Source organism: Populus trichocarpa, chromosome 3 (assembly GCF_000002775.5).
Source record: "Populus trichocarpa isolate Nisqually-1 chromosome 3, P.trichocarpa_v4.1, whole genome shotgun sequence".
Taxonomy (NCBI): domain Eukaryota; kingdom Viridiplantae; phylum Streptophyta; class Magnoliopsida; order Malpighiales; family Salicaceae; genus Populus; species Populus trichocarpa.
In genome coordinates this window covers 1,434,065-1,460,170 of record NC_037287.2, presented here as the reverse complement: position 1 = coordinate 1,460,170, position 26,106 = coordinate 1,434,065, and the positions used below count along the sequence as shown (strand labels likewise).

Here is a 26,106-nt window from a genome sequence, read left to right as displayed (position 1 = left end):
AGCACTATACTGAGTTGGAGAGCGCATATTCCTCCACCCATTGCGTCTACCTCTGCCCCGTTGAAAGGATGAACTGCTACCATTAAAACCAGAAAAAGAACGTTAAACTGCAAAGGCAGAAGGGGACTGTACAGGTGTTCGTAGCAACGGTGCAGCCATAGGCAGAGGATGAAGGGAGCTCCTGTGTAAAAACTCATGAGTAGATAAATGACTATGCAACTCAGAATATGGTAAAGGATCAGATTTTGTAGATAGACTGTTAACCAAGTCACAAAATTCATTGCGAAGGCCCCTAAACACATATAGGTTAAAGTCGGTGAGGGAGATGGGACGTCCTGCGGCAGCTAGCTCATCAAATAATCCTTCAGCCTTCTGCAGATAGGTGGTGATGGTGTCATCACCTTGACGAAGGTCTTGAAGGCAGCCATGCAATTGCATGATTCTAGAGTTGGATGGAGACGCAAGAGAACGTTCTAGCGTGCTCCATACACTAGCAGATGTTGGGCAATCCACTACAAGGTGAAGAACGTCTGTAGATAGAGAGGAGAGGAGTGCACTGAGGATGAGTTGATCTTGCTGTTTCCATGTCAAGAAGGTAGGGGAAAAACCACAACTGAAGGCAGGTGAAGTAACAGAAACATCACTGTGCGGAGAGGGACACATCGTTGAGCCATCGACAAAGGAAAACACACCTTGACCAATCAAATATGGCTTCATCTGCATACGCCAAAATAGATAATTTGTGTTGGTAAGTTTGAGGTTGATGACATGTTGTGTGTTTGAAAGAGGAATGATGGTTGGTGGTGCTGCAGGGGCTGCGGAGATAGATAAGGGTGTAGGAACAGACATACTGGCGGAAACATGAGCTACAAGGGAGGATAAGGTAGCAGTAGCAGGCATACTGTCATTGATGCCAGCTGCAGTAGCAGGCATACTGTCATTGATGCCAGCTGCAGTAGCAGCAGAGGAATCCATTAGAGAGGCTGGAGAAGTTGGATAGAAACTGCTGGAAGATTAAGGAGAAAATAAACGTCCTGCAACAATTATTTTGCAGACAAGAGAAGGTTGTGCCTATTGGGGAGAGAATAAACATGCCGCAACAATTACTTTGCAGAAAAGAGAAGGTTGTGTCGATTAGGGAGAAAAGAATTTGTTTAGATATTTTCGGCTCTGATACCAAGTTGAAGCATAAGCTATAATTGATTGAAGGGCATACATAATCTGTAGCCATCTCTTCTATATATATAACTAGGACAACATACAATAGTTACTGTGTAGTGTACTGTGTAGGATAAATATATACAGGAAAATACAATATTTCCTATATTACATCACATTCCATAAAAGAATGGGAATACGTTTTGTCAAATGAAGTATCTCAACTCAATAGCTTAAGCTGTTAGGTGAGGTCCCAGGATATGATTTATATTATTCTCTAACACACCCCCTCAAGTGAAAGCCCTTTGGACTTGAAACTTGCACAGGTCCACATTATCTTTGTGCTTAATTTTTATCAAATAAATATGGATGGTGAGGTTCGAACTCGAGACCACTTGGTCATCAAGGCTCTGATACCATGTCAAAGAATCATCTCAACCCAATAGCTTAAGCTGTTAGGTGAGGTCTCAGGATATGATTTATATTATTCTCTAACAAGTTTATTGATCACTATAAATGAAAATTCTTTTACATATATATTCTTTTGCATGCTTTTACACACCTTTTTAGGGTGTTTTCAGTGGAGCATGAAGTTTAAGACCTAATGTACTGTTTTCAATAAGTTTTATTTCCAGATTTGTGGAGGATTTAAGTAGACTTCATTTTGCAATAGCAAAAAGAATCTTGCGATATCTTTAAAGAACAATCCATCATGGAATCTTGTTCAAGAAATAAAAAGATAACAATTTGATTGGTTATTCTGATAATGATTGGTTATGTGTTTTGTCTAAGAACAAATATAATTTTATGGTATTCAAGAAAACAAAATTCTATAGCTTTGTCTTTTACAGAGATAGAATCCATTGCTGCAAATGAAGCAATATATCAATCAATATGGTTGATAAAAATTCTTTTTGATTTGCAAAAAGAAATCCTTGATCCTACTGTTATATTATGTGATAACATATTAGCAATTGCAATGACCAAGAATCCAGTTTTTTATACAAGACCAAAATATATAGAGTTAAGGCATCATTTTATGAAAGACATGATTAGTAAGAAAGAGATACAACTGGATTTTATCAATACAAATGATCAACCTATAGATGTTCTCACAAAAGCTGTTTTAGCTAAAAAGTTTCAACAATTCAAGGAGTTTTTATAGATTACAAATTAAAAGGGAGTGTTATAGTGTAATATGTAATTTTCAATGTCATTAATTGTTAGCTTTAATGAGTCAAAGTTCCTTTTGTTTTCTCTAGATTAAGAAAGTTTACGTGCTTCATTTAGTACTGGTATTGAGAACAAAATAATAAAAACATTTATGGTATTAAGTTGTAACTCTACCAATTATTTCATACAAAAATCTTCTTCAATTCTCTTTATGCAACTTGTTTCCAATTGATTTGGTATCAGAACAAGTTTCTTCTAATGGCTTCTTTATCAAGTATCTCTACTTTCTCCTATAGAGTAACTCAGATTCCTTTCTTTGATGGAGAGCAGTATGAATGTTGGAGTTCTTAGATAGAGACTATCTTCATTTCACAAGATTTATGAATGATGAGGGATCTAAAGAACCACCCCGAACAGGATTTGCTGCATCCTGGACAGAAGAAAATGTAAAAAAAAAAAATGTAAAATATGCAAAGAAATGCAATTTCCTTAAGAATAATTTAGCAGAGAGTAAACAAATCAATTTATCCTAAAATTTTCTTTATTAAAAAGGCAAAAGAAGTATGAGAGATTTTGAAAAATGAATTTTGGGGTTCTTAGAAAGTTATCTCTATACGGCTGCAGACTTTATAATTAAAGAGAATTTGAAAATGGATAGTGAGTTTGTTTAAAGATTTATCTTCAAGAACCACTAAAATCATCAATCAAATAAAAAGTTGTGGTGACAATATTTCTGATAAAAGAGTTACAAAGAAGATTCTTATAAGTTTGCCATAAAAATTTGAGCATATAGTTATTGAAGAAAAAGAAGATTTGTCAAGGCTTACAATTAATGAATTGATGGGATCTCTTGAAGCACATGAACAAAGAGTAAACCAATATAGCAAGTTGTAAATATATGAACAGAGGAAATATGAAATGAAGCTTGGCTCTGTTTCTATTACTTTAGCCATACGTCAATGTATTATATTTATAGGGATACATTGTAACTGTAAGTTGGTAAAATACAAAACAAACTTATTCTAAAGAAAGGGCACAATCTTAGGAGACGTGGTCAAGTTGCTAACAGAATGGAGTTATCACTACACTGCATATCCTCCAAGATATTGCAGATATTGTTGCTGCATATCCGGCTGCTGCATACCATTCTGTTGCTTTTCTCCTAAGGTAGCGGATGATCTAACAGCCCCCTTCAAATTGATGGGGCGTGAACAAACCATTAATTTGTGCTTCAAAACTTGAAATCGTTGAGCAGATTGTCCTTTCGTAAAAATATCAGCTACTTGATCAAGTGTTGAAATGTGATGCACCTTGACATCACGATTGCAGACTTTCTCTCGAATGAAGTGGTAATCTATTTCCACATGTTTTGTTCGAGCATGGAACACTGGATTTGCTGCCAAAGCAATGGCACTAATGTTATCACACCACATAGTCGGTGTAGATGATATACCAATACCCAACTCTTTGAATAACATTCGTATCCAGTATAGTTCAGCGGTAGCCAGAGCCATTGAACGGTATTCTGCCTCTGTACTGGAGCGAGACACAACATGTTGTTTCTTAGAACTCCAAGACACCAGATAACGACCCAAGAACACTCCATAACCGCTAGTAGACCTTCTATCATCAGGATTGTCTGCCCAATCAAAGTCACAGTATGTATGAATGTCAAGGAAAGATGGAGTGTAGTACAAACCATCATTTACTGTCCCTTTCAAATAATGTAGAACCCTTTTCATAGCCTGCCAATGTGACGACCTTGGTTGATGCATGTATTGACAAAGTTGGTTGATAGCATATGCAATATCGGGTCTGGTGATTGTGCAATACTAAAAAGCTCCTATAATATGTCTATAATCTGTGGGATCAGAGAGCACTTCACCATCAAAGCTAGATAGCTTTGTACCTGTAACAGTAGGATAGGCAAGAGGCTTGGCTCCAGCCATTTTGGTGCGATGTAATAGATCACAAATATTTTTGGTTTGACATAAATAAAGACCTTGTGAAGTTCTATCAGCTTCCACACCTAAAAAATAAGATAAGGAACCAAGATCTTTGACTTGAAAAATGCTCTGCAGGTTTCGGATTAGAGTAGCAATTTGAGTGGAGCTGGAGCCAGTGACCAAAATGTCATCTACATAAATCAAGACAAAAATTTTGGTGTTGTCAGTATATAGAGTGAACAGAAAGTAGTCATTGATGGATGCTTGGAACCCAAGTTCAATGAGTTGCTGTGATAAACGTTGAAACCATGCTCTTGGAGCTTGTTTGAGGCCATACAAAGATTTATGTAATCTGCAGACAAAATCAGGTTTGGTTTCATCAATAAAGCCCTGTGATTGTTCCATAAACACTTCTTCATCAAGAAAGCCATGTAAGAAGGCATTGGACACATCCAACTGCCGAATAGGCCAATGAAAATGAACAGCTGTGGCCAAAACCAATCGAATGGTTGTCGGTTTTATCACAGGAGAGAAAGTTTCATGGAAATCAATTCCACTCTTTTGATCATAACCCTTGGCGACCAATCAAGCTTTGAAGCGCTCAACACTACCATCAGGTTTTCTTTTCACCTTGTAGACCCATTTATTGCGCACAACATGCTTACCCAGTGGACGTGGGCATAAAGACCAAGTGCCATTCTCCATTAATGCATCAAATTCTCTGCCCATAGCAGCACGCCACTGTGAATCCAAGGTAGCTTTTGTATAACATGTTGGCTCAACAATTGCATGGAATGCAGAGAAGACTTGTAAAGGGTGTCGTGTAGAGTAGAATAATTGGTAATCTGAGTATTGTTTTGGTCATGAATGGCCTGTTTTGGAACGTGTTTGGATAGTAGGGACAACAGGCTGGTCAGTATGAGTGGCAGGTATAGGTTCAATATTTGAAGGTGAAGGTTCAGGATGGGAAGGTGGAGGGATGTTAGGTAGATGGAGAACTGGACGAAGACTTGCAGGATCAGATGTAGGAGGTTGAGATTGGATATCTGTAAAATTTGGCAGAGATAATAACGAACTTGACATAACTGAAGTAGGGATTATCAAAGACTTACTTGCAGGAGAATTCTGATTTGCAGGTGAGTTGAACACTTCCAATTCCTTAGCTGGGAAACAGTGCTCATCAAACACCACATGTCGGGAGATGTAGACACGTTTTGTGGCTAAGTCAAGACACCTATACCCTTTTTGACAGTTGGAATAGCCAAGAAAGAGACATTGCTTACTATGAAAATCTAGTTTGTGGTCATTATATGGTTTTAGAAGTGGATAACATGCACAACCAAAGATAAGTAAGTCCATATACTTTGGTTCAGTGTTGTGAAGTAAGAAGTATGGTGTTTGGTTCTTTAAAACTGGTGTAGGTAGTCTGTTTATCAAGAATACAGAAGTAAGAAAAGAATCAACCCAATACCGAGGTGGTAATGCAGATTGTGCAAGTAACGTGAGTCTCATTTCCTGAATATGTCGATGTTTTTGTTCTGCAATTCCATTTTGCTGAGATGTGTGGGGGCACGTTAGTCTATGATGGATTCCATGTGTCATCAAAAATGTTTTAAACTGATTAGAGGTGAATTCACCACCATTGTCTGTTTGTAGCTGTTTAATAGAGGTAGAAAATAGATTTTCTGCAATGGTTTTAAATTTAACAAAGGTTGTAAACACATCAGACTTTTGTTGCAAAGGATACAACCACGAATAGCGGGAAAAATCATCAACAAACAAAACATAGTACTTACAACCACCAATGGATTTAACAGGAGAAACCCATACATCAGAATGGATTAATGCTAGAGGAACCATGGACTGACGGTGAGAGATAGAGAAAGGGAGTTGTGTAGCCTTGCCAAGTGGACAAGCTGAACAGAAATCTAATTTATTGGAAGGAGTCATGATAGAAAGTTTATTGGAACGACACAAGACATCTAAGACAGCAGTAGAAGGATGGCCTAGCCTGGAGTGCCAAGTTGCAATAGTAGCAGTAACCCCGATGTTGGCAGACAGACATGTGAGGTTTTTCTGAGAAGACTTGAACCCAGCTAGTGGATATAGGCCATTTTCAACCACACCTTGCAATAGAATCTTGCCTGTCAAGTTCTCCTTTACGATAAAATCACTAGTAGTTAGTATAAAGTAGCAAAATTGATTAACAGAAATAAGATTGGAAGTTGCTTGTGGACAATGAAGAATTTTATTGAGATGAAAATAGGAGGGACCGATTTGAAAGGATGAAGAGCCAATGTTTTGAATTTGCAAACCTGAACCATTGCCAACAGTGACAAAATCAGAATAACGAAAAGGCTGCTGGTCAACGAGTTTATATGCATCAGAGGTGTCGTACCCTCGCGGCAGAGGCACGGCGTCGCGACGATCCTCGATTGGTTTCGGGGTCTTTGTTGTTTGTGTAAAAGGGAGTCGCCACCTAGTATTTTGGTCACTAGGAACCCTAACTGGTCTTTCAGAGATTCTAAGGCAAGGGACTGGTTGCGTAAAGGGAAGGTATTAGCACCCCTAGTACGCCCTACCTAAGGTAAGCTGTTTGGTGTTTGATTTGCTTTATAATTGCTATGGTGTTGGTGTTTTCTAATCCCATCAGTTTTCCTAGGTTTGATTCAAACTAAATTGATTAAGATAGAAATCCAAGGAGATTCCATGTGCTTCAAAAGCTCATTTTTCCCTTGGTATTTCAAGAGTTTGCGACTCGTAAATCGCAAAGAGGAGGGACAAAAATTTAGAAATCTAGGGTGCTTTAAAAAACCTATTTTTTTGTCTTAGTATTTTATACTCTCACGGCTCGTAAATCGTGGAGTAAAAAATTGAAATGTCCTCGATTATAATCAAGGCTTCTTTCAAGGATGTGTGCGGATTTATTATTCCTAGAAAATTGTTTTGGATATTTACCACTCCGGGTTTCTTTATCCAAATATTAACAGTGAATAATAACAAATTATTCCCAATAATATTTTAGATATTCGGCCTTTAAGGATTTCTTTATCCAAACATTAGCGGTGAATAATAGATGAATTCCCCCCAAAATAAGATTTTTATATTTTTTGGAATATTGGTCAATACCCTTTGGAGTTTTACAAACATGTTGTAAAATCCAAAAATGCAAAAAAATAATTTTTATGTTTAAGAAATTCATGCGAAAACACATTTTCAAAACTTCAAATATTTTTTTTTAAAAAGAAATTTAAAAAAATATTAGGGTATTAACCGTATGCAACACACAAAAACATTTTTTATATTTTCTATTAAAAACACATACATCGCATTTAATCATAATTAAAGTCAACAAACCACGTATTAGTCAAATTTTTAAGGCTTTAATAAATCAGTTATTAAATCCCAAAAAATATATAGAAACATATTCTTACATTTTAACAGGAAATACAACATGATTTTATTTGTCCTCAAGATATTTGATTATATACAAAATCAAAATATTAAATTTATTTTTTTATCCTTTTCATTTTATAAGTACATAAAAAAAACTACAAAACACACACATCCTTTTTTATTATGTTTTTCTCATACATCCACATGTAATTACAAATAACAAAAATTAAAAATAAAACAAACACATCACACAAATAAAAATAATTACAAAAACAGCCCCAAAACAATCTGGAATTACAGGGGAGGGCTTCTGCACCACCGGAACAGTGGCGGCGCGTCGCTAGAATCCACGCAGACAGGGGGCTGTCTGGAACGGTTTCCTCTTCTCTTCTCTTCCCTGCCCGTGGTAACTTTCACCGTGACCTGCAAAGTCAAGCAAACCAACACAAACAGTCGATTTTATGTTTTTTTGTAGATCGGTTTTCTTTTGCTTTCCATTCCGATCTGCTGATCTTGAGTCGGTTTTAGTGCACGCGCCGCCGACAGGCAAAGCGTATGGATGGCTAGATCGTCGATTTCTCCTCTCCTCCATTTCCACACCGACGATGTCGACCACCACTACCATGGCTGGGAGATCGGCGCCTTTAAAGTCTCTGTTTTCCGCCCCCCTCTTCGCCCTTTCTTGGCTGTCTTTCGGGTGGATTTTGTGGAAACCAGTGAGCAGGGAGGCTGAGTTATGGTGGAAGACCGCTGGATTCTGTGAGGGGAGTTGCTGGCTTCTGTGACCGTTGCTGTTTGGGGAAAAGAATAGCAGGGAGGTGGAGAAGGGAATGGCGGCCAGGTGCTGGGGAAAAGAAAAATGAGGGAGTGGCCGAGAGAGGAGCTGTGTGGGGGAAGATTGGTTCTCTGGTTCTGTTTTTGGCCAAGGGAAGGGAGGTGTGGCTGGCGGCTGAGAGTGAGGGTGGCGCTGTGGTCGGGTCTGAAGAAGGAAGATGAAATAGCCAAGGGGAGAAAGTGGCAGCTGAGGGGGATCTGGTTTTCCGGTTTCAAAGGGAGAGGGGCTGATTTCTGTGTAAAAGAAATAGGCAAGGCCAAGGGTGGAGGCGCTTCGGCACCGGAGATAAAAAAAATTAGGTTTAGGTTTTTTTATGGTTTAGGTTTCTCATTTTTTTCAAAATTTGCCTCGACGTAGGTTTTTTTTTCTTTTCAAATTTTCTTCTTCTTCTTTTATATGGTTATAGGTTCACTTATATAAAAAATATCTATACGTGTTATTTAAGGAAATATTGCAATAATTATTACAGAGATTGTCTTCTATAACCAGCACTAACAAATCTCATATATATGGTATTTTATATTGCAGTGATTATTTTTCATAACCAGCACGAATCAAATCATATATCTATGGTATTTTATATTATAGTAATTATATATGATTCAGTAATTATTTTCTTGACATATTGCTTCTTTAATATTAGCCCTGATGCTCTATGTTATCTCCATATGTAAACCCTTATTTTTTTTAATTTTTTTAATTTTTGATAAATTATTAAAACATGGGTAAAAAATTGGGTAGCAACAAGAGGTGATATGAGCATTGGCACCACTGTCCATGTACCACACTAGATTGGCATATTTGACATTAATATTTTTTACCATAGCTGCTAGATCCTGAGGAGGATACCTGCCCTGGAATGAATAGTCAAAACGATGAAAACAATCAATAGCAAGATGTCCAGGTTTATCACAAATTTACAGATAGAACAAGTGCTCTGATACCATGTAAATATATGAACAGAGGAAATATGAAATGAAGCTTGGCTCTGTTTCTATTACTTTAGCCATACGTCAATGTATTATATTTATAGGGATACATTGTAACTGTAAGATGGTAAAATACAAAACAAACTTATTCTAAAGAAATGGCACAATCTTAGGAGACGTGGTCAAGTTGCTAACAGAATGGAGTTATCACTGCACTGCATATCCTCCAAGATATTGCAGATATTGCTGCTGCATACCATTCTGTTGCTTTTCTCCTAAGGTAGCGGATGATCTAACACAAGCAACTAATGGAGCAACCTTTTCAAATCAAAGAAAATTTTTCTAATAGGAAGGAAACAAGACTTCATCAAGATCAGATAGGAGGAAGATTATTTTTTAGAAAAGAAACATATGAAAGAACAAATGAAAGTCAAAATCACAACAAAGGTAGAGGTAGAAGTAGAGAAAGAGGAAGAATATATTTGCAAAAGAACTAGTCCTGAAACTCAAGATTGTTTCTTTAAATATACCAAATACAAAAATTCCTCTCATTCTGAAAGAAACTGTTGACACAAAGAAAAAACATATGGTAGTGGAGAGATCAATGAAACAAACTTTTCAAATGATGAAGATTAGTTGTTCTACTCCTGCATGAATGTAGAACACAAGGGAGATAGTGGTTATAGTCATCATATCATTTATGATAGTTCGAACTTTGATAATCAGTCTAAAGTTTCGCAATCATCTCATCCTGCTCAACCAAATCGTCATGTAGGTCCTCGATCCAATGAGAAATGATCGAAGATCCACCAAAAATACACTGAGTCAATTCCAAAGCTTTCATCAGTACAAGCAGTTCACTTTATTTGATTCTTTAAGCCCAACTGACAGAGAAAACATATATTGTACCACTCCCTTGCGATATCGAATTAGAACACCCCCAGTAATTGAAGATCCATTTCAGCTCGTGAGAAGCAGGAGGAGACCACGTAATAATAGGCCTAACATTCTTAAGATCAGTCCATCTAACTAGGCCATCAGCAGAAATAAGCATATCCAAGGCATTATATGGGAGATCTAGGCAAAGAGCTTTTAACCACACACAAAGCCGAGTTAAAATGAATAAAGAGAAATAAGGAGTCATAGTTTGTCTCTTTTTGTTTAAAAATCAGATCATTACGAATGAGCCGTAGTGACCAAACAATAGCAAAAAACAGCAGGAACCATACTTTCCTCTGAGATTTCCCACGAACAAGAACTTCCCATTGCTGGAAAAAATATGATAGACTTCAAGGACAACACCAGTATAAACCCCACTAGTCTATGAATTTTGCCCAAATTTTCCAATGCCTCTGAGGAGGTGTTCCACAGACTCTTCACGTGTCAGACCCCTTCTAGCTAGAGAATAACTTTCGCCATTCTGTCCGAACCAGAAACATAGTTTATAGCTGAAGACCATAAGTTCTGTATGACTACCCTGAAATCTGGTCGCAACCACCAACAAGTTAGAAATTTGAATGGTTTAGGACCCCCAATCTGTGCTTGTCCTTTTCTTGGATTTGAATTTGTCATTACACGTCCAGATCAAGCTTCCCCAATGTACGCAAGCCACTCTCTGCTTCATGAATCCATTTTCTAATTTGCTGACTGTACAGTTGACAACATTATCTTTAGGCTGAACGGTTGTAAGAATTGTGTAAGTCAACAGAATCTTGCATGAGCAACAAGCCGACAGAAATTAATTTAAGCAGTGGAATATTGCTCCCTCCTGGGTGTGATTCGATCTACTTCTATTGGTCTTTGGCGGTCCCTGTTTTTAATTGAAAACTTAAACACTATTCCCACAAGTTTCTTCTGGGTTTTGAAAAATTATATCTGGATTGTTTTTGTATTTTAAAAATATTTTTTAAATATATTAAAAAAATTATTATTTTTTAATTATTATTTTTAGATATTTTTAGATTATTTTATATAATGATATCAAAAATAAATTTTAAAAAATAAAAAAATAATTTTAATACATTTCTAAATAAAAGATACTTTGAAAAATAATTATGAATACAATATCAAACATACTCTTAACCATGGAATGAAGTTTTGTTTAGTTTAAGAACAGTGAGGGTAAATGAAGTTTTGTTTGTTAAGATATATTGAGGGAAAATGAATTAATACAATTTTTTAGAGGATTTTATGAGCGAAATTCTGTCCATTTATTTGTAGTACTTTAATTTTCTGTTTTATGAAACAAGGAAAATAAAAATTTTCTGTATAAAAAAAGAAAGTTGAGGATTTATTTTTCTCTCCTTTATTTTCTATTTCTAGTTTTAGCTTTCAAACAAAGAAAAGTGGTTTAATTTATTTTTTTTTATAATATTACTCTTCTTTCCCTTCATTTCTCTCAAAACTTACATGCTATAAATCTTAGCCATCAAAATTAACTTAAATGATTTAAGATTGAAATTCTGAACAATAAATCTAAAACAAATCACTACCAAAATCTTTAGATTTACTGACGGATTTTTCCGTCGGTATTTGTACTACCATTCCGTTGGTAAAAAAATTTATTTTACTATAAATCTTTAATTTGCGATCAAAATTAACTCAAATGATTGAAGATTGAAACTTTGAACAATAAATCTAAAACAAATCCACTTATCTAAGAACACTTTATGTTTTTTTTTCCTGGAAATCTTACTCTTTACTAAGGCTAGGGAATAATCATTATACTACAAGGAGTGATTATGAGCAAATAATATCATGTGTGACAAAGCTTTTTCAATTGATCATCATGATACTATATATAAAATTATAAGTAAATCTAAAAGGTGTGGGTTTTGTTTTTAGTGTAGAGAAGCATTGTTCACATACTCACAAAATATCGTGAACCTACTGTTTATTTTTAATAATTTATTTTGGTCCTCAAAGTTTTATTATAGGCAATTTGATCCTAATTAAAGGCCAGTTGTTTTTTATTTATTAGATAAGGGTGGAATTAAAATAAGGGGGACCAAAATATATATAAAAAAAAGGTGTCATACATAGTGGCACGTGCCAGAGACTTTATGACAAATATACTTAGGTCCTCAATATTTAAAAATAACATAATTTATATAATTTAGGTTCCTTTAAATGTAAAATTTTTACTTTTGGTATAGAAGTTCATTTGTATTATTTTTCAATTTCTGCTTAGAGAGAGGAGAGAGAAGGGTCGTCGAATTCTAGTGATGAGAAAGAAAAGTGTTGTTCATGCCATTTCTAACCATCAAAATGATTTTTCTTGATGTCCACGAGTTCCATGTGATGAGAGGGGATTGATGGTAATTATTTAGAGCCTTAATGTAGTCTAAAAACACAAATCTAAACCGAGAAAACTAAAACTAATCCAATTTAATTTTAGATTTTTAGACCCTTTATTATAGTTATTATAGTTGTCCAAACATGCTGGGTCATAAGCCCACTAGCCTCATTTTTTTTACCCGTATATGTAGACATTTATGTCCTGCTTTCTCTTAAGACACAAGTCACCTTGTGTAGAGATTTAGGTGGACATCTCTCTCTCTCTCTCTCTCTATATATATATATATATATATAGAGAGAGAGAGAGAGAGAGAGAAACATGTCTACCTCTATGTCTACACAAGGTGACTTGTAAGAGAAAGCAGGACATATATGTCTACACCAGGTCATATATGGCTAAAAAACAACATGATATACAATCACAGATCGAAGCGTTGGATCTGTGGATTGAAGTGCTCTTCTTTCTCTATTTTTTATTTTGGATTGGGACTTGTTGGATCTTATGATTGTGTGCGTGTCTTGTTCTCATTACACGATGCAATCAATTTTTGAAGATTCGAATATAATCATATATACTTATATAGTAAAGATACTATTTAAGCGTTAGGATGTCTCGGGTAAAAAGTGAACCCCTGATCTGGCCAGTCGGATACACGTGTCAACATGCCAACACGCCCGCACGTAATTTTAAAATATCCTACCAACTTAAATATATATATAAAAAAAAAAAGATGAAAAAACACTGTACACCGAATACAAAATGATATCGGAGATTATTAATTAGTGTTTTTGATGTATTTTTTTTTAAAATTATTTTTATTTTTGTTTTAAATTAATATATTTTTTAGTTTTTTAATATCATTTTGATGTGTTGGTATCAAAAATAATTTTAAAAAATAAAAAAATATTATTTTGATATATTTCTATATGAAAAATACTTTGAAAAACAACCACAACCACCCTCAATACAGTGCCTAACATTATATGTTTTGTTATTACTCTTACATAGTAATTTAATGGATGTTTCTTAATTTTTTGCAGTAATTTAAACTTACTAGCCTGTTTTTTCTTTAATTTAATTTCCTTAACAATATATATATAAGTTTAAAATTACAAATGAAATTACACTCTGGAATTCTTGCTTCAATTTCTAAAAGTATTTGAAATAAAGTTTAGATTCTACGAGGGCATGCACTTTCTGCCGGTTATGTACATGTTAATTGTCCAATGAAGCTTCCATTAATTAATAATAACTGACCAAGTCTGGTTGAAATTTGGGTTTTAAACTAAAATAGATAAAATATTAATTTAGTGAATCTATCTTATCAAATTAGATTTTTAACAATCTGATTGAATTTTTTAATGTTAATATTTCATTAAAAAATAAAATATTATTAATTTAATAAAAATAGTTAATCCAAATTTATTTAGTAACTCATAAATCACTTTATAAAACTGTTTTTCAATTAATTCTTCCAATTATAAATAATAATTTTAAGTGATATATATATTTTAAAACACCAAATCCCAACTCTATTATTTCTATATATCTTTTTACTTGAAAATACATCAAAATAATATTGATTTTAGCATATCAAAATAATATGAAAACATCATAAAAAATAATTTGAAGTAAAATAAATAAAATAAAATTTAAATTTTTCAAAAAATATTTTTAAAATACAAAATCACATCAAAAGTAATATATTTTGAACTTAAATGGTAGATTGATGGCACCCAAAATTTATCTATCCAAGAACACACTCTGATACAGCTCAGCTGGGAATTGTTTACTAAGGTGATGTGTGTGTGGGGCACTGAAAATTGTACCACCATAGACGTTGAATTGGCCGGCAATTAAAATAATTGCAAACTTATTCATAACTCAGTTGGTTTCCCTTCAAAAGATCTTTTTTGAATTCAAGCTTCTATTTTATATATATATATTGTCAAGTTTTGTGTGTGAATTAAATTAGGGTTAAATTACAATTTTTTCAGCTATGTTCCTAAATTTTCAAATATTCTTTATAAGTTTGTTCCTTCCAAGTTATTAAATGGAGATATTTTTATTAATTTTAATAGATCATAAAAAAAATTTCTTCTCGTGGAACTAATAAAAAAATAGAGCACGTGAATTATCTAACTCTTATGTATTAACATCTCTCTCTCATTCTCTTTGTTTGTTTCTTAGCTCCCACCCTAGCTTTCTCTCTTCACAGAAACTCTTGTATCTACTGAAAAAGAATGGAACAAGTACATCTCTTCACGAAGAAACTAAAACCAACCCATATAAGCCATACTCTTTCAGTTCCAACCCATGTCCTCGAGGCTTTTCCATTTCCTGAAGGAGCCCATGTTTTGAATTTCGAAGCAGTCGATGCTACTGATAATACATGGAGGTTCTGCTTGTCAACCCGTCTGACTGGAGCATACCCAAAACCCGTTCTTCTACGCTCTTCTTGGGGTCGTTTTGTAGAGCAGAAAGGCCTTGCTCCCGAAGACAGGGTTGTCTTCTTCATGCAGAGCGACGACGAAGCTAATGACAATATGGTCAGGAGGTACACGGTTAGAGCTCAACGAAAGGTGATGATCTTGATGGGGCAAGATGTTTGGGTCGACGTCGAGGATCTTCCCCTACATGGTCTTTGAAGAGTTTCACATATAAGCTGATGGCAGCACGACAAGAGCCTTTTCCACTCCACTGGTAGTTTGTTATAGAGCCTGGTTTGTAATTATATCGTTTTTTTTCTTAAAAATTTAATTATTTTTAAGAAAATTAAAACCTTGTAGTAGATATCTAGTCTTTTCCATTCGCTTTTCTTCTTAATTTATGTCTGCTAGCTCCTCAGTGTCCTATGAGCTTTGAATAGAAAGAATACAATGAAGCTAATAAAAATAGCTCAAAAATGGCGTCTTCTGTACCCCTTGTCTCTATCTACCAAACTATTGACTGGAAGCTGTTCACATTGGAGGCATGCAGTGTGACTATCTCTGCCTGACGTGACTAATATCATATTTAGTAACACGACATGCATGTTTTTGTAAATTTGTATTTAGATAAAAAAAAATTATCAAGTTTGATGATTTTGATATATCAATATATAAAAATCATTTTAAAATATCTGAAAAAAATATAAATTAGCATTAATGTGATGTGTTCATTTCCAAATATATTTTAAAAAATATTTTAAAAAACATTACAAAACGTAACTTAAATATCCTTAGCTCACCAAAAAATATAATAAAAAAACTAAATATCCTTCATCTTTTTTCTATCTTTCTTTCTTTATGTATATGTATGTATTTCAATTGTAAATATTGATGCACAAAAACTCAAATATATACTAAGGAATTAAATTAATTTCTGATATGGCGGGTCAATTGGTTTCTAGGATTTTGGATGAATATATTAAGCTACACAACTGCAACAGAGACCTCACCTTTAGAAATGCTTATTATTAGAACGTTCCAGACTCGGGGGGTTTGAATGATTGCTGCGATGGTGGTGGCGGCGGCGGCGATTTGTTGACAGTGATGGGGCAGTACTGAACTACATTGTTAGAAAGAAATCGCAAGTTAATTTGTCTTGGTGAGGTTGAAGAGGATGTGGTGACAGCAGGAGTTGACCACTTATCCCTCATCATGGTGGGCCTAATGTCACAGGAGATGTTGACACAACCTGACAGTTCGGTAGTTTTCGTAGCGGCGTATATAGGGACCGTTTGTTTCCGAGCCGTGTTTTTTTTTTTTAATTTGAATTGTTTTTCTATATAAAATTAATTTTTTTTAATATTTTTAAATTATTTTAATATAAAAAATAATTTTTAAAAAATAAAAAATATATATATTATTTTATTTTATTTTTAAATAAAAAATACTAAAAAAACAATTATTATCATAATAATAAATACTAGATTGGTAGAAGTAATAATTTAAAGTGATGTATCGAGGTTTTACATATACAAATATACAACCTGTTTTATATTTATTTTTAAAATTTTTAAAATGATTAAAATAAATATTGTTAAGAAATTAAACAATTAAATTATAGAGGATAAAATATATTTTCAATTAAAAATTCATTTTCTTATCCATATATTTCATTTATGTTTTATGAAAACATGTATTTTTTTTTTGGATAGCATAATTTTTTGAATGAAAACCTAACACAATTAAAATAAATATTTTCAAGAATTGAAATTATTTAAATCAAATAAGGAAAAAATTTCTTTAACCAAATGTCTCCTTTTTATTGATGTGTTTTTTCCTAGAAAAAAATACATATTTTTTTATGAAAACAAAATAATTTTTTAAAATAAAAGCTTAGCATCACATGAGAATTAAATTTCAATAAAAAAAAATACTATCATGAATTTTTTTTATCAAAAAGTATAAAAGAATAAAAAATAATAATTAGTTTCATAAAAATATATAAAAACTAACATAGTTTGTATTGTAGTTACTGTTATAAAACTTGAACCAAACTGCTGGTCGACTCAGAATTGGCTAAGGTTGATGTGAAATCTAGACCGATCGATAAAAAAATAAAGAAAAGAATTGACTCGGTCAAAACCTTGAGTTGATTAACGATCGTAATATACTTGGGTAAAACCCAGTAAATAATTCATTGACTTTTTTTTGAATTTTTTTTATCTAAACAATATCTTTTTATAAAAAATTTATTTTATTTAACTCTGAATATAAAAAACTGTAATTGTGGCATTTCTAGTAGGATATAAAGTTGAAATTTGATTCATTGAACTGATATTGAACCTAATTAATTAATTATGTTCAACACTAAAAATAACAACCACAATATATTAAGCTTTAAAAACATACCTATTTTCTTTCACCGCCTTTTTTTCCAAAAAAAAAAATCATCTTTCATATATTTTCATGCCATACAATATTTTTGTTGAGGCAAATTATATATAGTTACTATTACTAGTCCGCATATGAATAAAAGTTCGCAAAAATACAAAGATTTTATAATCATTCAATCTCCATGAATGGACAAAGTTGTCTTTACCTGTCAACGCTGATGTAATCTTATCTGGATTCGCAATTGAATTAAAAATTATGCTAATTTCAACTACAAAATTTGTTTTACTCGTCCAAGCTTCTTATAAAATAATTTAGACACGTCGATGTGCTCAATGAACATATATGCTAGACTTTTTACATTTCTAATTTACTGACTATACAGCTGACAACATTATCTGTCGATCGGATAAACCGAATTACCGAGTCTTTGCTTGAGCAGCACGCACAGAGAAATGAATTTTAGTTTCCTGGGTGTGATTCGATCCACTTCTACTGGTCCATGTTCATACTTAATTGAAAACTTCAATATTATGGCCACAAATTTCTTCCATGGGTTCCACATATAGGCATTGTCATGGAAATGAAAAGGGGGAAGCACCGAGGAAACTTCCTAGTCGGAAGGTTCTTGGAAATATTTGCCTGGAGCAAAAACCAAATTAAAGCATCCAAGTTTTTCCACAGCTATTACGTATATTGACATGGATAGCTTTTAACTAGTCTTTGTTTTCTACCAATCAACAAACTTAATTATTAAAGAAGTTATGGTATGTTAAAACTTAGTGTTTTTTCTTTCTTTTTTTAAGCAATGGGGGCATGATTGTGCCGGCTTTAATTTCTAGAGTTATTTTATGATGCAAAATAGTGAAATTTTATTAGTTATTTAAAGAAAAATTCTCTAAAAATAATTATAGGAAGTAATTAGTATTTTTACCATTTTTTTGTAGGGTAATAAATTTTATATTCACTCTTGTCTTCGTGTCTATTTTTCAAAAAAAAATAAAGAATCACAAAGAATAATTAATACGGTGTCGATAGTTGTTCTCGGAACACCATAAATCTTTCTATTTTTCTATACAAAGAATAAGCTTCTTTTTATCATATTTTAAAGAAATCATTTACATTCAAAATAAATTTACATCCAAGCTTCGTGGATTATATGTAGTTGTTAAATTTGGTTTGAGTTCAGAAATTCAAGATTTAAAATTTGATTTAAGTTAAGTTTTTAATTAAATTAGATAAAATATTAATATAGTCAACCCCATTTGATCTAATAAGATTTTTAATAACTGGATTAACCTAATTAAATTATATCCAAACCCACCATGTTAATATTTAATCAAGAAAAAACACTTCTTGAAAAATCTAGAATATAAAGTCTAATTTAAATCTGATTTATAACTAAACTAGATATGATAAATAATTAATTCGTTAAACTTGTGCGGTCTAATTGAATTTTTAATGGTTCTATTGATATAATTAAACAAAATCCAATTAAACACTACCATCTTAATTATTTTATTAAGAACAAGAATAAAATATTGTAGTAAAAATAATTAACGAGTCATTAATTAACTTGATAACTCTAGAAGCTATACCTTTATAAATAGTAATTTAGGAGATAGTGGAAAACACCAAATCCCATCTTCACTGTCTCTATAGATCCCTAGCCATAGGTACCCTTTTGACTTCCCAATCAAGTCAATCACATGAAAAAGCCATCTATTTTGAACTTATATGGCAAGATTGATCCATCCAAGAACACACTCAGATATAGCTCACCTTGGAATTGCTTGCTATGGTGATGTGTTGTGGGCCACTGGAATCATTCGTTGAATTTACCGGCCATTAAAATCATCGCAATCTTTTTCTAAATCTCCCATGAATCTATAACTCAATTGGGTTTACCTTCAAGATATTTTCTTGAATTCAAGCTTCTATTTTATTATGACAAATTTTATGTTTAAATTAAATTAGGGTTGAATTATGGTTTTAATTTGTAGCTATGTTTATAACAAAAAAAAAACTTTGCAAATATAATTTATTAGGAATAATTACACTCTAATGATTGATTAAATACAATTTTTGCTCAAATCTTTGTAAGTTTGCTTACTTTTTTTGTCGAGCCCACGTCTATAAATAGCATAAAGCATCTCCCTCCCTCCCTCCCCCTCCCTCCCTCCCTCCCTTTCTCTGAGTTTGTTTCCTAGTGTCTATATAGCTAATCTCTGCTCCCACCCTAGCCTTCTCTCTCCATAGAAACTCTTCATCTCCTGAAAAAGAATGGAACAAGTACATCTCTTCACAAAGAAACTAAAACCAACCCATATAAGCCATTCTCTTTCATTTCCAACCCATGTCCTTGAGGCTTTTCCATTTCCTCAAGGAGCCCATACGATGAAATTTGAAGCAGTCGATGCTACTGATAATGTATGGAGGTTTTGCTTGTCAACCCGTCTGACTGGAGCATACCCGAAACCCGTTCTTCTACGCTCTTCTTGGCATCGTTTTGTAGAGCAGAAAGGCCTTGTTCCCGAAGACAGGGTTGTCTTCTTCATGGAGAGAGATGACATGGTCAGGAGGTACACGGTGAGAGCTCAACGGAAAGTGATGATCTTGATGGGGCAAGATGTTTGGGTCGACGTCGAGGATCTTCCCCTGTATGGTCTTTGAAGAGTTTGACCTATAAGCTGTAGCTACGAAAATAGTCTTTCCCCCTCCACCGGTAGGTACTCTAGCCTTATAGCCTAGCTAGAGCCCTTTGGAAAGGTGATTTAGTATTGCTCGCTCGGATATAGTGATGTTAATATAATAGAATTCTGTTTAATTAGTTAAATATTTTGTTTAGCAGTAATCAATGTCATGCATGAGAAGTATTGTATAGTTTGGCTTTCAAGCTTCTTCCCTCTTCTTCTTCTTGATGCAGTATGCATGCTCCTCGGTGTCCTATGAGCTTGATTTGAATAGTAAGGATATGATGAAGCTAATAAAAATAACTCAAAAGTTGGCATAAGTCAACTTCCTTCTATACCCATAATTGTCTCTACCAAAGTACATACTGACATGAGGCTGTTCCCATTGGAGACATGAAGTGTGACCATCTCTACCGACCAATCTCATATTTAGTAATTCGATGGTACATGTTTTTGTAAGAATCTAAAAAGTCATAGTTTTAAAATCTAAATAGGATAGACTCGAGGCAAAGCTATAGGATTAAAAGGATTAACTCTAATTTTTTAAAAAAAATCAAAATGATATTTTTATATAAAAGAACTACTTATTAATGATTAGTTTTGACTAGATTAATCGGATTATCGAGTCAACCAAGTTTTTTGTTTTTTTTAACATAGACCAGTTCAAGCCCCGGGTTGGCCAGATGCCGAGTCGACCTGTCAACCGGTCCGAATTTTAAAATAATAATAAAAAGTATCAAATTTATGATTTTGACATTAATATATTAAAATCATTTCAAAATATAACTTTAATTAGCATTAATTCAATATTTGTTTGTCCCCAGTTCATTTTCAAAACATTTTATTATTTTTATTATTTTTTTATCTTGGTTCAAAACATTTTATTATTTTTATTATTTTTTGGTCTTGGTAAGGTTAAAGATGATGAGGATACAACAATTGTTATTAAACCTTACTCAATTTAACTTAAAAATTTTAAAACTCAAGACTCGATTTGAATTAAATCAGATCAAGATATTGAATTGATAATTTTTTTTTGAAAATAATTTAATTGACCCAATTAACACCAAAGAAATCCTTTTCAAAAATGAAACAATATTATTTTACTAAAAACAATTAACTCATATATATAAACTCAATAATTCAAAAGTTGACTCGATTGATATCTGAAGGAGTCGAGCCCTTGAGCTTGACAGCTATACTTTCATGTCATGGTGGAGATGTGATCATATTCTAACAATTAAATATATTTATTTTTCTGTTTTAAAAATATTTTTAAAAAAATTAAATTGATATAAAAAAAATATTATTTTAATACATTTCCATATAAAAAACACTTTAAAAAAAAACTAATACCACACCACTTTAAAAAATAAGGTGGCCAAATTGGTTCTTCCATTCAAGTCTACTGAATCATGCTCGTCGAGCTAACAATAGAGCTGCTCATGCGATGGCCTTCTAGGCTAGGTTTAAGGGTGATAACTGTATTACACAGGAGAAGATTCTAGTGTTGCAAACACTGATGTATCTTAGCTGTTTTTTTTTTTTTTTTTTAATGAAAGGAAACAAGCTATCAAGGAAGATGAAAAAAAAAAATGAAACACATAATTAAAAAACCTAGAAAACACTGGAGGACCTCTAACTCTGTAAATCTGGCAACTCTTTTGCACTAACCCACCAGACACAAACGCATGCACAATTATCTAGACTAACGTTTCCATCCCACAAGAACTACTCATTTACTAACCACCATACAAGTTTCACACGGTCTGAGCATTAGAAATTTAGAGCTAACCCAGGCCATTAGCATACAAGTTGAGAGCTTAGATCAAATTGTCGTTTATATGTGTTTTGCAGCACTACACTTGACTGATGTACCGATCAAATAGAAAGGAAGTTATTGAGCTACCTTGAGAGTTGGGATAGAACAAGGCATGTAATTCTAAAATTTCATCTGAAACCATTCCCCTGCATCCTCCAAGAATGTTCAATTCTTGTGATTTATAGAACAAAGAAAGGAACACAAACAGGCTGGCCTTTTGCTCTATATCCGAATCCAACCTTGGCATCCCTGAAATGGAAGATCTCATTAGAAATTACAAGGGTATACAAGAGTAGTTTATAATTTTAAATTCCAGTTAGCACTTTTTCAGTTTTTTATGCACAATAGTTTTTATAATGTTGCCAAATGACCCAATAACACTCCCTTGATAAGGTACCAAAAGGGCCAATGACTTCACGCTGAACAAAACATCAGCCATCTAGAACTACCACTTCCATGTGAGCTACACCCCATGAGGGATCCATATACCTGTTCCTTCATCATCCCCCCCTCTCACCCTCTCCCCTCCGGTCTCTGAAAACAACAAATCATGCAAATTGCAACACTTTAACGAATCAAACATTGTCCATCATCTCCATGGTTGGATGGCATTCACCTCATCAATGTTTGCATAACACAATCCACCATCATTGTTGCCATTATTAGTGTAATAATAACCTCAATATGCTCCACCATGATGACAACACAAAATTTCTTAACACCATTGCTATAATAATTAAATCACTGATCACTTTTAAAAACTCCTTGATCTCTTTTCATATGATTTCCATAGATCTGCAATGAGAAACTTAGGTAACAATTTATGTATGTATATCATTAATAGTTGGCCATAAATTTTCCATCATATTTGGAATTCCCCTAATGAGATAAGAAGCTATAGTAGATATTTACATTTTGGTTCAATAACCCCCCCCCCCTCCCGATGAATTTCTGTCAATGTTAGAGATAATGTTTTGGCAGCAATAACAAGTGAGGTTTGACAGAGATGATAACTGAAAACAAAAGAACATAAACTACCTACCTCAAAAGGAAGACATAAGCAGCAAACTAAGGTTTCAAAATTCATTAACATCACTCAGGTACATCACTCAGTTCGTCAGCAAAGAACTCCCACATTTTATGATCCAGGACACTCAAGTCATCGAGATCTGCAATGGCGAGCAAGTAATGTGTGAGCTTCACTAGCTCCTGATCATTATCTCGGTTTGCATGAGCCTTTCGGAATGGCTTGATTACCAAACCATTTTGCAGGTTCATCATGAAATTTCTTCGCAGATCATCAAACATTATAGTGTTTTTTGAACTGTAAAACTGAACCAAAAAGAAAACAGTATGTCAACTTGTAGTGCTTGACAATTGGACTTCATGCAAGAAACAAAATGGTTCCATTTTCTCCACGGTATTTGAAAAATATTAAAACATGGTGCAATTCAGTATGTCACTTTTATTTGGGTAACACATATAAACGATGGAAAATTATACACGTGTCTTAAAATTGCACCTCTGGGAATTTAGCCCAAATCAACCCAAGTGGCTTGCATTCAAAGATCCCACAAGAGTCTGACTGAACTGTAATCATTGCCGAATGGTCTAAAAGAGCTGTGATTTTGTAGTTAGGATTGTCGAGGACCCCCAACTGTCCCATCTTCAATTCAACCCACTTCATGCTGTAGAAAAGAGGTACATTTAGTATTTGACTCTTTTGGAATTTTATATTGTGTTAGTCATTTTAATTTTTAGTATTATTTAGGAATATTAATATTTACAATTTAGTAGTAAAGTAGGAATGTTGAGTTCTTATTTAGTAGGTTTTCCTATTTTTATAGGGATGTTTTAATTTATAATGCTATTAGGATCTACTTTTCCTATTTCTATTTGGTTGGTGCCATTAAATATGCTAGTTGTGTTGTGAGCATTGATTGATCAAATAAATTGAGTTTTTCACAGAATTGGTTCTCTTGAGTGTTTTGTTCATGTGTTTACAACTGTTTCTACATCACTTCATTTATCGGGCTTGGGAAGAGGAGGAAAAGTAGAAAGCCAGCACAAAGAAAGAGAAAAAATCAAAGTAAATTGAGGATCTGACCTGGTTGCGGACCATATCATTATGTCATATTCTGCATAAACGGCAGTGAGAAACTCATGAAGATCTGCACCAGATGACAACATTAGAAATTAACTGTTACAAAAAATTCCTACAACCTAGCTACTTACATGGTCGCATGAGTTCAAGTGGAGTCTCTGCTGTGGATCGGTGATCAAACAGCGTATAGTCAATGTCCAGAACAAGCAGTTTCTTCCCTGGACGACATGGATTTTTAAGTTCAATCTACAGATCCAAACACAACAAACATGGACATTACTCACAAGCTTTGTGCAGAAAAAAGAAGTATCAAATCGTGCATTCAAATTAATGTCAGTTTAGAAGTGTCATGCCATACTTGGTAGATAAAAAGCATGCGTCCTTGTTTATGATTAGGTACATAATAGGCACTTTTTATAATCTTCTGTGCAGAGAAAACAAATGGTGGAAAATATAGAGGAAACAACAGCTTGGCTACTAAATACACAAAGCACCAGGCACCACTTACGCACCAGCTAGATGAACATTTCACCTCAACATTAAATGCACTCCAATTATCAGACACCATTCCTCCATCAAAATAAAGACCAAAAAATGAAATAAATAACCTTTCACAAAATTTCTTTAAGATCTCCCCATCCATTGAGTAGACACATGCACATATACATATACATATACCACTTTGTGACATTTTGACCTTCCACTCCATTAAATTCCTTATTTTTTATCCTCTTTCAAAAACTGAAAGTTAAGAGAAAATAGTTTACAAAGCCAAAGATAATTTGACTACACTGTCTAGCGACCGAAACACATGCAATCAAGATATTGATTAAATCTCAAAATTTGCAGCCACAGACTAACGAGAAGGTGGTAGTGCTATGGAATGGATTTCATAAAACTTCAACAGGCACTTAAAATCATCATTTTAAAGACAGGAAGTACAGTTTTAAAATTAGTAACAAAGCTGAATTGGCTATTTAGCAGTGGTAGTGTAGGGCACATTGAAAAGCTAGTAGAAACTCCATAATCGATTCCATATGTAGTCCTGTGTTTTTACCATTTATTTCATATGAAGAATAGAATCACACATTTGGAGTTCATGCAAAGCTTTTTTCACCTTGTCTTTAACAAAAACAGATATTTTTCAGAACAAAGTGATAAAAGGATAGGAGGATAACCACCACCCTTGACAGGAAAAAAGGTTAATACAAAATTCCAGATGTGTTAAACATCCAGTAGAGAAGCTCCACTGCAAGACCCTGCAGCATTACTCCATAACGAGGTTCAAAAAAACAATATCTATCAGACTACAGATGCTTCATAAGGGATAGTAATATTAGCCATGCATTCAGCATCTCATGTCACTAAAACTAAATACTTTGGTGTCCTACTAGTTTGAAAAAGGTTGAGTGGCATCATTACTGCCAATCTATGTATTGGCACGGGTTAGCTTGAGGATGATAGCCATGCTTTAGGAGAAAGTGAGCAGCAAACAAATCATTAAATGAAAACGTATAAGGAGATCCATCAAGCTATAGGGTAAGGTGAATGACAAATGCAGTAATATTTTGACACCATGTTTCTTGGATGAATAGCATAGGAAGGTTTAAATCTCTTACAAAGCATACATGTACACGAGTGTTAAGCGTCCAGAATAAAAAGATAAATCCAAGCACATATTATATTCCCATAGAACTCACAAGATACAATTCACTTAATTAATCAACCAGGAATTTTTTTAAAGCTGACCTCGTATTGATCAATACGCCTCCTCAGTTTCTGCTTATTGACTTCATCATCTTCAATGTCAACCGCTTCATCTTGCCCAAGTTCAAAATCATCAACAATCTCTGGAGAGTCCATTTGATTCACTATTATATCATCTTCAACAGTTCTGTAGTGGTATTTAGTATCCATTTCAAATGAGATTAA

The 26,106-nt window shown here is 33.7% G+C and overlaps 1 protein-coding gene across 2 annotated transcripts in view; it reads right to left on the bottom strand.

The window, feature by feature from the left end:
- The window catches only part of LOC7480747 (ubiquitin-like domain-containing CTD phosphatase), a 63,518-nt gene that overhangs the window by 36,085 nt on the left and 1,327 nt on the right, over positions 1 to 26,106 (bottom strand). The window contains exons 2-7 of one of the 2 annotated variants that reach the window (XM_024596468.2): positions 25,924 to 26,068; positions 24,306 to 24,420; positions 24,178 to 24,241; positions 23,593 to 23,758; positions 23,113 to 23,402; positions 21,948 to 22,319 (exon numbers count right to left, since the gene is read on the bottom strand). In XM_024596468.2, the coding sequence (XP_024452236.1) occupies positions 23,163 to 23,402; positions 23,593 to 23,758; positions 24,178 to 24,241; positions 24,306 to 24,420; positions 25,924 to 26,068 (730 nt within the window). In that variant the 3' untranslated portion in view covers positions 21,948 to 22,319; positions 23,113 to 23,162. Of the gene's footprint in view, positions 1 to 21,947; positions 22,320 to 23,112; positions 23,403 to 23,592; positions 23,759 to 24,177; positions 24,242 to 24,305; positions 24,421 to 25,923; positions 26,069 to 26,106 lie in introns of those variants that run through there. The other variant, XM_052450987.1, reaches the window with a different exon arrangement.